This window comes from Oratosquilla oratoria, chromosome 18, assembly GCF_046742065.1.
Source record: "Oratosquilla oratoria isolate Oo_2021 chromosome 18, ASM4674206v1, whole genome shotgun sequence".
NCBI classification, from domain to species: domain Eukaryota; kingdom Metazoa; phylum Arthropoda; class Malacostraca; order Stomatopoda; family Squillidae; genus Oratosquilla; species Oratosquilla oratoria.
This window is the reverse complement of record NC_134794.1, coordinates 18147881-18162432: the sequence shown is the minus strand read 5'-3', so window position 1 is coordinate 18162432 and position 14552 is coordinate 18147881. Positions and strand designations below refer to the sequence as shown.

General features: G+C 39.1%; 1 protein-coding gene across 1 annotated transcript in view; it reads left to right on the top strand.

The window, feature by feature from the left end:
• Positions 1-13515, top strand: part of Pgd (phosphogluconate dehydrogenase) — a 21565-nt gene extending 8050 nt beyond the window's left edge. Inside the window, exons 3-13 of the mRNA XM_076201655.1 lie at positions 713-857; positions 2752-2827; positions 3270-3375; positions 3753-3891; positions 7566-7742; positions 9780-9864; positions 10189-10331; positions 11159-11251; positions 11423-11556; positions 12275-12497; positions 13186-13515. Of these exons, the coding sequence (XP_076057770.1) occupies positions 713-857; positions 2752-2827; positions 3270-3375; positions 3753-3891; positions 7566-7742; positions 9780-9864; positions 10189-10331; positions 11159-11251; positions 11423-11556; positions 12275-12497; positions 13186-13305 (1441 nt within the window). The 3' untranslated portion in view covers positions 13306-13515. The remainder of the gene's footprint in view (positions 1-712; positions 858-2751; positions 2828-3269; positions 3376-3752; positions 3892-7565; positions 7743-9779; positions 9865-10188; positions 10332-11158; positions 11252-11422; positions 11557-12274; positions 12498-13185) is intronic.
• Positions 13516-14552: the final 1037 nt, after the last annotated feature.

Genomic DNA, 14552 nt, shown 5'->3' with positions numbered 1-14552 from the left:
TTATCCAATCATATTGAAATGGTAAGATTTGAGGATTTTGAATTTTTTTGTCAAACTGAATTTGTAGGCAAATAGGAATTTCTTTTTTTGTGCTAAAACATTCATATATTTGTAACAGATTTCATGTATCACTAAGTACTTATGGGTTTTGATTTAAGAATAGATAAGAAGGAGGGAAGAGGGTGGAAGGGAGTTGAGTGTGACAGGGATGAAATGGGTGGGAGTGGTTTTTATGCCTTTGTTTTTTGGCTACCTCCCTTGTAAGGGGGAAAAAGCCTTTGGTATATGCATGTATGTCAGTAACTATTTTATCATATCACTTTAAGTTTTGCATTCATCATGGCATACATAAGTGAAATTAAATGAAAAGAATGGAGAAAAAAAGAGTGAGGTTTTCATTCCATGTTAGTCATTTCTTCTATACCTATTTTCGGTTTAAAATTTCTTGTTTTGTGTATGTTTATCTAATCATATTTGGTTTTGATTTAACATCACAACCACCCCCTATAATAGTCTCTCTCAATGGAGGAATTTTTGAAGTAGGGAATTTAATGTAGTATGACCATTCTTGCTAAGCAGGATTCAAACTGCCTTTACTTATGACCTCTGCCAACTATCATACATTGTTTTAAAATTTCTTTTGGTTTTGTGTGTAAGGACAGGGGATTGGTGTTGCCATCATTTAATATTAACTCTAACATTATTTTTCCAGTGCAGATATCGCCTTGATTGGCTTGGCAGTGATGGGGCAGAATCTCATCCTCAACATGAATGACCATGGTTTTGTTGTGTGTGCCTACAACCGTACTACTGAAAAGGTTGATAACTTCCTTGCCAATGAAGCCAAGGGAACCAAGGTACTGTAATGGAATTAAACAGTCTTCATTTTATGTAGAAATAGTAGGCATATATGATGGACTGAAAAGTCTTTAATCCTTCATGATTACAGTATCATGTCAATTGATGATTGCACAATATTCACAATTTACATGAAACACCTAAAGAAACCAAACATACACCTGAAGAAAGCAAATATTTTCAATGTACTTGGGACTATGACCAACACTGACCACTTTGGACTACAAATAGAAATATTCAAAATATTCTATATGTATCACAGGTACTGTAATGTAATTAAACAGTCTTCATATTATGTAGAAATAGGCATATATGATGAACTGAAAAGTCTTTAACCCTTCATGATTACAGTATCATGTCAATTGATGATTGCACAATATTTACAACTTGCAAGAAACACCTTATGAAACCAAATATACACCTGAAGAGAGCAAACATTTTCATTGTACTTAGGAGAGTGACAACTTTGGACTACAAATAGAAATATTCAAAATATTCTAAATATTCTATATGTATCGCACTTGTGTGTCCAGATCTTGTTTTATTTTTAGATAACTGAAAACAAAATAATGATCAATGAACAATACATGAAAACAATAGGAATGCCTTTTGAAACCTTACACACAACCCACCTTGTCACACAACTATAATCTTGGTAATGAACTGAAAAATTCAGCTCTTCAATTTATTTCTATAATCACAAATTTGTTAGAACCTACTTCCTATTCTCTCAGAACTCTATGAAACCATATACACAGCTTATTGGGTAAATATACCGGAATAGGTCATACAACACTATACCAAAGAAATGCATACATACATATATATACATATACCAAAGGCTTTTCCCCCCTTACATGGGAGGTAGCCAAAAGACAAGGCATAGAAACCACTCCCACCCATTCCATCCCCTACATACTCCACTCCCCTCTACCCTCTTCCCTCCCTCTTATCTTGGCACCTCCTGGATGACTGGTCATCCCTGCATCTTGTCCACTGCCCTGGGTCAGAAGCAGTGTTGCAAGACACAGCACATCCACAGCAAGGCTGTTTCATTAATTTGGCGACCCCCCTCTCCGTCCCCTTGTGCAGAAAAGGGGAAGACGGAGAGAAGTCCCTTTGGGCTGGGTCAATTTATTTCTCGTACATACTCCCTCACCCCTCATCCCCTACCCACTCCCTCTCATGCATCTCAGCATCATCCATACACAACCATTCTCCATTGACCCCTTTCTTCTGTCTTCTCCCATCCTTTCTCAACAGACATTCCCCTCTTTCCCAAAGAAATGCACTTTGTGAAATATCCTGGATGAGGAAATAGTCCAGTCAAAAAATGTGTGAATATATAACCAAGTTTGATCAATGGAGACAAAGTTGGAACAGAAACATAGCTTTTTTCCTATACATTACAAGTAGCTAAGTACACTGATATAAAATTCATAAAAAATAATGCACACAAACAAGTCACATTCATACATATCTGTTCATGATACTGCATTAAAAGACTCCCAATATAAAACCAGACTCACCTGCAAGTGTCACATTCCCAAGATACTCATATCACACAGAAAAACCAGAACTCATCTTCTTCCATTACCATACATATTCATAATCTATGTATTTTTACTAAGATAGACAGATGACCATAATCTTAGGGATGTAGGAGTCTACTAGATGGACTAAAAGACTAAGTATCCAATTTTAGGGGTTGTTTATTTTCAAAACAATTTTGTTACCACACTATGATTACAGATATGTTTCATGTTAGTAGTTTTCTGTTTCTTTTTTTTCATGTTCCACATGATTTTATCTAAGATAGCTGTTCATTACTTGGCAGTAAGGCAGAGAAATGATCATAGCCTGTATACTGACATTAGACTTTGTCTTACTCAGGTGGTAGGTGCCCACAGCCTGCAGGAGATGGTAGCAAAATTGAAGAAGCCCCGTCGGATTATGATTCTTGTTAAAGGTAAGACGATTCCCATTATAATAATTTTGTTTGAATTTGGTTTATGGATATGGTATTAAATTTGGTTTATGGATATGGTATAGGCTGATACAATATACTGTATTTTGTTTAATGAGTTGCATTCGAGTTTCTCATTATTTTGCTTGCAGCCCAGGGTTGTTGAATATAGTGCCATGGGGCTTTGGGTTTTTCAAAAGGGCAATTAGTTGAGGATATAGTTTGGAAGTTAAGCTGAATAACGAACAGTACTTGTATGGTTAACAGGTATTAAGCTGAGTGAGCATGCAGAAAAATGTATTAAATTGGAACTTTTAAGTAAAAAAATTATGATTCATTATACTATTTCAAAATATGTTGGCCTTGTCTTTGTCTTTAGAAATTTAATAGCCAAAACACCTCATTGGATTTTTTTCTTTCTATAATATACTTTATCTCTCTGCAGCTGGCAAACCTGTTGATAGTTTTATTGACCAATTGGTACCTTTGCTCGATAAAGGTGATATTATCATTGATGGCGGCAATTCAGAGTATCAGGACTCAAGGAGAAGGTAAAGTCTGTTTAATCTTTATATTAAATAATTTGTTTTTCTTTTGAACAACACCTCTGTCAGGAACATTTGTTGACCTAATTGTAATGTATAGAATAGTTACACTTGTAAGGTCCCATTTCTAACATCTTCAGTCAAATTTGGCTTTAAATTTTAATACATATACCACCACCCTTATAAGGTGGGTACATATAATAAATTGATGTAGTACTTGAGCTTTAATATTTCAGTAACACCTGCTTCCAGATATTTTCCTCCTTATCTCTTTATTAAAAATTCTTCATTTATGTGAATGCCACATGTTTATTCTAAATCTTTCATATTTCTTTTGGGCTATGCTTGTTAATATTGATGTATTCATTGTTGGTGTCTTGCAGATGCCTTGCACTGGCTGAGAAAAATTTGCTCTTCATTGGGTCGGGAGTCTCTGGAGGTGAGGAAGGGGCCCGATATGGCCCTTCACTTATGCCAGGAGGCAACAAGGATGCCTGGCCACATATCAAAGAGATCTTCCAGGTGAGAGGAATCATGTATGGATGCCTCAATGCAGACAAATTTATTGTGTTGAATTACTGGGGAATAGTTTGTACATTTTCATTACCTTGAGAAGAATGTTTATTCTTAATGAAAAATGTGAAAATTACTTGAATGGGTATTTGAATTTTATTTGTATTTACCATCCTGATGGGGAGGGGGGGGTTTGTGATGTTAAACCATATCATCAATTTACTAAAGTGGTGTATACAGTAAAGGAGCTACATTTGTAGTCTCTGTGTATGTATTTACCTAGTTGTATTTTACAGGAAGAGAGCTATACTTGTAGTGACCCACTTTTGTATCTTTCAGTATCCAGTTTGATCTTGAATTCGTGTACAGGGTCTAACAGATAAATCCGTACAACTTCTTATCACATGTTTTAAGATTAATATCTCGGGTTATAATAAACAGAGAGTTATGAAATTTTCAGTATATTTAGAAAAGGCAATAAGAACAATGATTTCATTCAATGTAACCACCTTCAGCTGTTATGACGCTTTCAACGCGTTTACGAAACTTGGATACAGCGTTAATGATCTCAGACTTTGATAATGAACCCACAGCCTTCTTGATGTCTGTCTTCAGGGTTGTTATACTTCTGTGTGGCTTGTCACATGCCTTGGCCTCAATTCGCGCCCAAAAATAATAATCTAAAGGGTTTAGGTCTGGCGAATTTGAGGGCCACAACTCTTTGTTCCAGAACTGCACATTTGACCCTTCGAGAAGGTTGGTGGTCCTCTTCGCTGTGTGGGCTGGAGCCGAGTCTTGTTGGAAGACAAACTGGTTGCCACTAGCCTTATCTTTCATCCAGGGTATTATTTTCTCCTTGTTGTTGAAGAAGTGAGTGAAGACGTCCCCCTCAGTTGACACCACACAGAGCACCATGACACTTGCTGGTTTCTTCGTCGTTGTCTTGTGTTGAACCTCTGAGGATGAGGAGGCTATCCAGCGATCATTCCGCTTATTGAAAGTCGCATCAACCGTGAAAATCTTCTCGTCGGAAAAAAACTTGATGACTGAGCCATTCGACTTCATCCAGTTCAACAGCTTTTGGCACCTGGTCAAGCGGATTTCTTTCATTTTTCATGTCAAAAGATGTCTTTTTCCTTGTGAGAATGAGGTTAATCCCAATTTCTTTAATGCTCTGTGAATTGTCATTGTGCTGACACCTCTCTTCTTTGCCAATGTCGATAATGGTAAGGCTGGATTTGCATTGACACTTCTCTTGAGACCAGCTAAAAAGCGAGGTGTTAGAATTCTGCCCCTTCTGGGCTTGTGAGCAGCTCGTTGGTCTTCGCCAGTCTCATCAAAACGTTTACAAACATCGTAAACAGTTTGTCTGGAGTATTTTAGCATCCTTATTATGGCGCTAGGAGTGTGACCTGCACGACGAAGTTCGCATATGGCTGAACGTTTGGCTTGTTCCATTGCTTAATGTTTATTGCACCGGTGCTAGTATACAACTGGCTAAATTATTAGACAAATGGAAGTATCTGGAAACAATCAGAATTGCCATATGTTACTTTTTAAGTGCTTAAAACCTCTTCAAAGTTTGTACGGATTTATCTGTTAGACCCTGTATAGTCTTTGCACTCTGTTTCCTCATTCATTTTGTTCCAGATATCTATCACTGTGTGGGAAGCTATTCTTTTTCAGATCTCTGTAACTATCCTTTTTAAGTTTCTTTTTGTGTCCTCTTGTTTTTCTTCTATCCCACTTTAGTAAGTCATCTCTATCAAGGACTTCCATCCCTTTCATAATTCTGTAGATGGTTAGCAGGTTTTGTTTTTCTCTTTGTTCCAGGAGTGGTAGTTCGAGTTTGTCCAATCTTTGTTTGTATGTCAATTTGGAGAGTTTTAGTGCCATCTTTGTCATTGCTCTTTGAATTCTTTCTAATTTCTTTATTTTCTTTTTAGTACTAGGTATCCATAGTGTTGCAGCGTACTCCAATTTTGGTCTTATCAATGCATGCGTGACATTGTGACAAGATGGATAAAGATGTGGGTCTTACCTGCTTTGCCCAGAGCTTCCTCAAAGGAATGTCTCTCAATGTCAAAGATTACATAGTATATGTTCAATATGACCCCTTTATCCTTTGTCCCATTATGAGAAGAGGACTGAGGTAATTTTATTATAGTATGACATGTAAATGATGTAATAACATATTGAACAATATATACATTTAAAATGTCGGCATAAGGAATGTTGCAGAAGCCTAAATCTGTTATGTATTTAGAATACCCATCAGACACAGTCATTGGACAAAACACCACTGAACACCCGACTCTTAAGTAAGTGCCATCCTGGGGCAGCTTCTCATGGCAGCATAGTTCACTTTTGTATTGATCCAATTGATATCTCCAAGTTTTTGGTTTATGTTGTCTTCTGTTGCTATTTAAAGAGCCTCATTTATTTTTCTTTGCCATTTAGGCACCCCTCTTTCAGTACCTTCACTCATTGCTTTTTAGGCAAATGTATTTCCAGAGTTGTGGCCCACCAACCCATTGGAAAGATGGTGAATCTTTGTCTGCCCTATATTATCTAAGTCTGTTGAGCACATAGTAGTTCTGGGCTCCAAGTTTGCCCACATGTTAAGTGAACTATTACATCCACTAGGCCTGTTATTAATAAATGACATGGGGAAGAAGATTAAGCAGCTAGTAACATGGAACATTAGAGAGGAAGAGAGGAGGAGTTTGAATGTGTTTGAGATGAGGTGTCTGAGAAGTATGATGGGGGTTACTAGGCTGGATAGAGTGAGAAATGAGGTGAGGAGGAGAACAGGGGTGGAAAGGGGGTTGGGAGATAGGGTTGATGAAAAAGTATTAGGATGGTTTGGACACATGGAAAGAATGAGTGAAGAAAGACTAGTAAAAGAGGTATGGAAGGCAGATGTGGAGGGAGTGAACATGAAGGGACATCCTAGGATTAGGTGGATGGATGGGGTGAAGGGGGCTTTGGGGAAGAGGGGAATGTCTGTTGAGGAAGGACAGGAGAGGACAGAAGACAGGGGTGAATGGAGAATGGTTGTATATGGATGATGTTGTGATGCATGAGGTGGAATAGGTGGGGGGATGGGGGGTGAGGTAGTATGTGTGAACAAATTTTTGACGCAGCCCGAAGGGATTTCTCCCCCTCTTCTCCTTTATGCATGGGGGGATGGAGAGGGGGGGGGGTCGCCAATTTAATGAAGCGGCCTTGCTGTGGATGTGCTGTGTCTTGCGACACTGCTTCTGACCCAGGGCAGTGGACAAGGTGCAGGGATGACCCGTCATCCAGGAGGTGCTAAGATGACCCGTCATCCGGGAGGTGCTAAGATGAGAGGGAGGGTGGAGGGGTGTGGAGTGTATTCAGGGATGGAATGGGTGGGAGTGATTTTATGCCTTTTTCTTTTTGGCTACCTCCCTTGTAAGCCTTGGTATATGTGTGTATGTATGTATGTATGTATGTATGTAGTAACACCAGAAACAAGGAAGACCAACAATAACCTCAACATTATTTAAAGAATCCCATGTAATGGCTACAGTGAGTTTTGTATTGGTGAAAGCCATGGAATTATCTAATGGGCTTAAGAAGCCTAACCTTTTGCATTTCCTCTTTTTGTCAATAATGTCTTTAACTTACTTTTTTACTATTTTATCTGAATTCTACAGAGCATATGTGCCAAGAGCAATGGAGAACCCTGTTGTGATTGGGTTGGAGGTGATGGTGCTGGTCACTTTGTCAAGATGGTACACAATGGTATTGAATACGGAGACATGCAGCTCATCTGTGAAGCCTATCATATCATGAAGTCTGCCTTAGGAATGGATAATGAGAAGATGAGTGAGGTAAGCTTTTTAGTGCTTATTCTTTGCTTTGTTGATTCCCTTGGTTTTGCCCAGCTTTGTATATATAAGAATATGTGTATCTGTAAGAATTTTGGCAGAGGAGGACAGAAATGGTCTTGTATCCTTGGGGTGCCAAGGTGGAAGGGACAATGAATGGGTTTTGATAGTTGAGGGGCTGAAGGGTGGGTGTATGCATTGGCATATCCACTCTCCTTATAAAGAGGAGAAGTTCTTTGGTATGTTTATATATTTGTTAGATGATCAGTAGGTTCTGTAGTGCATGCATACAGTTTCTATACAAGTATATGTGTTACATAGTGTTATGTAGGAAAAAATGAACTTCCTATCCCCACTTCTCCCATGGTGTATTCATTAGCTTGTCTTTTTCATGCACATAGAAACCCATTCCTACCAACTATATGCCATTCCCCACAAAACAAGGGAGCTAGGCATAAAATAAAGAAATATTCCCTGCACCGGTTTATTTCACTCAATCACTTTTCCCCTTTCATGCTTTGAACTATGAGAACATCTCCACACATTGTTTCCCCATCAGTATTGCCAGTTCGTCCTTGTTGCACCCCTCTCATAGAACAAGTTTTCACTGTAATCTGCACACTCTTCATTGACTCATTCTGCCACCCATGCACATTTTTGTTTGACATCCTGATCAATACTTCCATCCATATTTCTTTCACTGTTAGGTGAGGGATGAGTAGAAGGTAGGGATATGTCAAAATACCTCAGTTCTTGGTACAGCTCTGGAGAACTGAGAAGATGTCATGGAAGGAAGGACGAGAATGTATGAAGCAATAGTTGTCCCATCTTGTGTATAGGAGTGAGACCAGAATGATGAATACAAGAGAGAAAATTTACATGCAAGGACTGGAAATGAGAGGTCTGAGGAAGATTACATCAATAGCAGCACATACTCACAGAAACACTAGTGTTCGTTTCGCATTAAGATTTAACCTAATTGTAGGGTGGGATTTGAAACAACCGATAAACACTTTCTTACAGGTTCCATATTACACAGAATTGCAAATTATAAATTGAGAACTCAAGAAAAGGAAAAAAAGAATTCAGGAAAAGGTGGAGTGAAGGTGGAGGTAGAATGTAGATTGAGAGAAGCAAGTAAATGCCTTTGTGGATTGAAGAGTGTAATGAGGAATAGACATTTGGGAATGGATGCTAAGAGGAGACTATATGAAGGAGTGATTGTGCCAACAGCACTGTATGGGGCAGAAACATGGAACATAAGAGAGGAAGAGAGAAGGAGTTTGAATGTGTCTGAGATGAGATATCTGAGAAGTATGATGGGGGTTACTAGGCTAGATAGAGTGAGAAATGAGGAGGTGAGGAGGAGAACAGGGGTGGAAAGGGAGTTGGGAGATAGGGTTGATGAAAGAGTATTAAGATGGTTTGGACACATGGAAAGAATGAGTGAAGAAAGACTAGTAAAAGAGGTATGGAAGGCAGATGTGGAGGGAGTGAACATGAGGGGACGTCCTAGGATGAGGTGGATGGATGGGGTAAAGGGGGCTTTGGGGAAGAGGGGAATGTCTGTTGAGGAAGGACGGGAGAGGACAGAAGACAGGGGTGAATGGAGAATGGTTGTATATGGATGATGTTGTGATGCATGAGGTGGAATGGGCGTGGGGATGGGGGATGAGGTAGTGTGTGTGAGCAAAATTTGACACAGCTCGAAGGGATTTCTCCCCGTCTTCTCCTTTTATGCAATGGGGGGACGGAGAGGGTGGGGTCACCGATTTAATGAAGTGGCCTTGCTGTGGATGTGCTGTGTCTTGCAATACTGCTTGTGACCCAGGGCAGTGGACAAGGTGCAGGGATGACCCGTCATTGAGGTGGTGCTAAGATAAGAGGGAGGGTGGAGGGGGTGTGGAGTGTATTTAGGGATGGAATGGGTGGGGATGATTTTATGCCTTTTTCTTTTTGGCTACCTCCCTTGTAAGGGGGGAAAAAGCCTTGGTATATGTATGTATGAGAACTCAAGAAGTGCAATCTTTTATGTTACAGGTATTTGATGAGTGGAATAAGGGCGAGTTGGACTCTTTCCTCATTGAGATCACGGCTAACATTCTGAAGTTCAAGGATGACTCTGGTAAGAAGAGGGACTCTGTTATCCATAAATTCAAGTTAAGATTCTTGTTTTCACCAATTTTATTGATTATAATATTTTTCTTTCTCTTCACTCTTGATATTGTAATTTTAAAAATGTGTTGGCTACCTCCCTTATCAGGAGGGAAGAACCCTTTTTGGTATATGGAGATATCATTATGTAGTTTCAATATTCTGAAAAGCATTTTGATTAGGATGGCTGTTATTGTACTTGTGGTTCATGAACATCATGTAGTTCATCCCCTCCTACTCAAGTAATATATTTTAGTAACTACAAATGGATTATTAAGGCTAATTGCTTCCATAGGTGAGTTTTTGGTGGAGAAAATTAGAGATGCAGCTGGACAGAAGGGAACAGGCAAGTGGACTGCAATCTCAGGACTGGAATATGGAACACCTGTCACCCTTATTGCAGAGTCTGTATTTGCACGCTGTCTTTCTGCCTTGAAGGTGAGTTGATGTTTATTTTACCTTTATCAGCATGGAAAATGTACTGTATATACATTTACCAAAAGGGCTTTCTCCCCTCATAAATAAGGGGCTGAGTCAAAGCATCCACCCAACCTGCACTTAGCTTAAATCCCAGTAGTTGACTCTCCCATCTTAGCAAACCCCTTGTAAGGGGGAGAAGCCTTTGGTATATGTATATATGTATGTGCTTGGCAACCAAGGATGAGATAGATGGATGGATGGAGTAAAAGGAGCATTTGGAAAGAGGGAAATGTCTATTGGGGAAGGATGGGAGAAGACAGAAGATAGGGGTGAATGGATAATGCTGTGATGCATGAAAGGGAGTGGGTGGGGGATGAGGGGTGAGAGAGTATGTGTGAAAAAATATTTTGATGCACCCCGAAGGGATTTCTCCCCATCTTCTCTTTTTCTGCATGAGGGGACAGAGAGGGTGGGTCACTAATTTGATGAAGTGGCCTTGCTGTGGATGTGCTATGTCTTGCAACACTGCTTCTGACCCACGGCAGTGGACAAGATGCAGGGATGGCCTGTCATCCAGGAGAAGCCAAGATAGGAAGGAGGGAGGGAAGGAGGTGAATGGGAGTGGGGTATGTGGGGATGGAATGGGTGGGAGTGTATTTCGTGCCTTTGTTTTTTGGCTACCTTGTTTGTAAGGGGGGAAAAAAGTCTTTGGTGTATGTATGTACTTTGGCATTTTCCTACATATCTTCCTAGCCTTACAATTGTTATTGAGATAGTCATTAGCAAAAAAGGAATGCATAGATCAAAATGAAATCCCCAGTGTACTCTATTCATTTTCCTTTTAGGACGAACGTGTGAAAGCTAGCAAAGAGCTTGAGGGACCAAGAGAAGTTCGTTATCAAGGTGACCAGCAAGAATTCATTGAGAGCATTAGAAAGGCAAGTTGAACATAAGATTTGATATGGTATAACACTAACTGTTACATCATGAGCACAATGATTTTCTTGGAATTGGATACAGGATGATGTAAATGTAATGATAGCAAAAATTTGCTAAATTTTCTAAGATTCCTGTTTACTGATGCCAACCCTATTTTGATTATTGCACAGGCTCTCTATGCAAGCAAGATTGTATCATATGCTCAAGGCTTTATGTTGCTTCGGGAAGCAGCGTCAGAATTCAACTGGAAGCTAAACTATGGAGGTATTGCACTCATGTGGCGGGGAGGCTGCATCATCCGCAGGTGAGTAAAGTAGAGAATGAGAGGTAATTAATGCTGTGTAATGCATATGCAATGATATATTGTAGAAGGTAAAAGACTAACCTTGTATATTAGTCTTCTGCCATGTAGAAAGTGTTCAGTTGAACACTAACTCACTCAATTCTACAATATAATTGTCATGGGTTCATCCCAAACTAGATGAATGTACTTCTCCTACTTAGTCCCTCACAACCCCTTCTTTTCTCAACCTTTCTCAAATGGCAATTTCATTACATCACATTGACTGTCAGAGAACCAACACCAATGCCTCTACCTTTTCTTTATAATTTTCTTCTAGAGAAGAACTGCTTTTCCAAAATATAACCACCTACTAATGTTATATCACAGAAGCAGTTTCATGCTTATACTTAAGAGACTGTAGTCTATCTTTTCTTCCCAGAGATCATTGGAGGGCCCAAGGAATGTTGCCAACTGCTGTAGGGCTGTGGGTTTTCAATCTATGAAATTTGAGGCAACAGTTTCATATGCTTCCTTGTTTTTTCCTTGCAACCATTCTTCATATACATGCTTCTTTTCTGCCACAGGCAGATTTACTCATCATTCCCTTTGCATTTACTGCCTTCCCTTTTTTCCACCATTTTAAGTTATGATATTGGGTAGAATTTTTTTTATAGAATTATGAATAGATGAATAAAAAATAACCATCAGATACTTACAAGTTGCTTTCATCATTCCACAGTGTATTCCTTGGCAAGATCAAAGCTGCTTTTGACAAGGACCCTGGATTGAATAACCTTCTCCTTGATGACTTCTTCAAGAAGGCAGTCACTGAATGTCAGGCAGGCTGGAGACAAGTAGTAGCGAATGCAGTGCTGCTTGGAATCCCCACTCCAGCTTTCTCCACAGCCCTTGCTTTCTATGATGGCTACCGGTCGGGAACTTTACCAGCAAATCTCATTCAGGTGAGCATACCATATAGTTAAGAAAGAAACTTTTTCTGCACAAGGGGATGGAGTCCCTTTTCAACCCATCCATCCATCCAATTCTTGGTTTTTACAAGTTCACTCCATCCACATATGCCTTCCACATATCTTTTTACTAGTCTTTCTTCACTCATTCTGTCCAGATGGTTTAGGGATATGGAAAGAGTGATTGAAGATAGATTAGCAAAAAGAGTGTGGAAAGTAGATGTGAATGGAGTAAACTTGAGAGGAAGATGGATAATGGGATGGATGAATGGGGTAAGGAAGGCTTGAGTAAAAGGGGAATATCTATTGAGCAGAAAATGGAGAAAAGTGTGCAAGAAGCGAATGGTTGTGAATGGATGGTAATGATGTGGCCTAAAGGGATTTCTCCTAATATTTTCTATTTACCAGTGAGAGGACAAGAAGGGAGGGTCACCATTTAAAAGAAGTGGTGGGGGTAAACCAGCTTCAGCTGTGAGGGTACTGTGTCTCGCTGCATTGCTTCTGACCCAGTCAGTGAGTGGGAGATGGGGATGGACCTTCATCCACAAGAAAATTTTAAAAGGAATGGGTGTTTACCCTAGCTGGCTACTTCCCTTATAAGAAGGAAGAAGCATTTTTGTATATATCATGATTATTTGGTATGGAACTGTTTCTATGTCCTCTATTTCTGACCTACCCACAGGCACAGCGAGACTACTTTGGAGCACATACTTATGAGTTGGCTGACAGCCCTGGCAAGTTCCACCATACCAATTGGACAGGAACCGGAGGAAATGTGTCTGCATCCACTTATCAGGCATAGTTCTTGTCAAACTGGAATAATGAAAATGTAAGCATTGTAATGAAAGAATAAGATATTTATATCAAATGTATATTATGCAAGATACTTTTGTAAAGATCTGTATAAAAAGAAGTGTTTTTATTCTCTTCCACTTTGTGTATCATTCCAACAGAATTACTTCCTATAATTTTGATTAGGAAGGCAATGATTAAGTTAAATTTAATAATAAGACTGATATTTTCAATAATCCTTAATAAATGCAAATTGTTTTTCTTTGGTTTTTCAAGGCACCAGTTTCACCTTTTGATATTGGCTATAACACCACATTCCAACATGTATTGGAACTTGTGTATGCTAAGGATAGAAAAAAAAACACCATGTAAACTGGTGATGTAATTTATTCAATGTTTTTTTCCCATTCCATTCCGTATGTGGTAGATCTCTCTCTCCATACTTGGTAGCCTCGTCTCCAAATTGTTTGGTCAGGTCTGCTCTCAATTCATTAAGTTTTTCTCCTTGTCACTGTAGAGTAGTGCTGTTTACTTTTTTCTTTTATCTATTTTCGTAGGTATTGTAAGTGACAAGCTCGGCAAGACTTGCTTCCTGCATTCTTTATATAAAGGCTTGGCAGTACACACAAGAAATGCTGGTTGTTCTGTCATGTGTTTCATGTGATCAGTTTTACCATTTCAGTATGGTATGTTGCACTTCCATCCAGAGTTATGCTGCAGGTTTCTTTATCTGTCTTGATCTCCTCTGACATACATTCTCTCCTAAATTATAGATTATTGACCACTAGACACTCCAGTAGCTCAGTCTTATATATTTTTACACAGATTCAGGTTTGAAATAGATCGTTTTTACAGCTGTGATCATTGTGGGAATCGAGAGTAGTCTCTCTAATTGTGATTAAAAAGCATCGGAAGAATGTTTATAATCAAATCTAAATGTTCAAAGATGTTTCACTTGTCCTTTCAAGCCTTACCACTTAGAGAGTTAGTCCTTACTGATCAAGTCCATGTGCTTTTCTCAAAAGTTGTGCTTCCATACTAACTCCCTGTTCAGGCAAACAACTTTCTGTATCTTTTTCAAGATTTACCTGTTGTTTAAGGATTCTTAAATTCATGTAGTCACAAAGAAGGGTAACAACACTAGCTAGTGTCATATATATATAATTTCTTGTTCATAGCTATGAAACCTACCATGAATAGTTGAGTGGAATAGATATTTTTCAACCTCGTTAGTTATCAGTATGGTTTTGCAAAGAA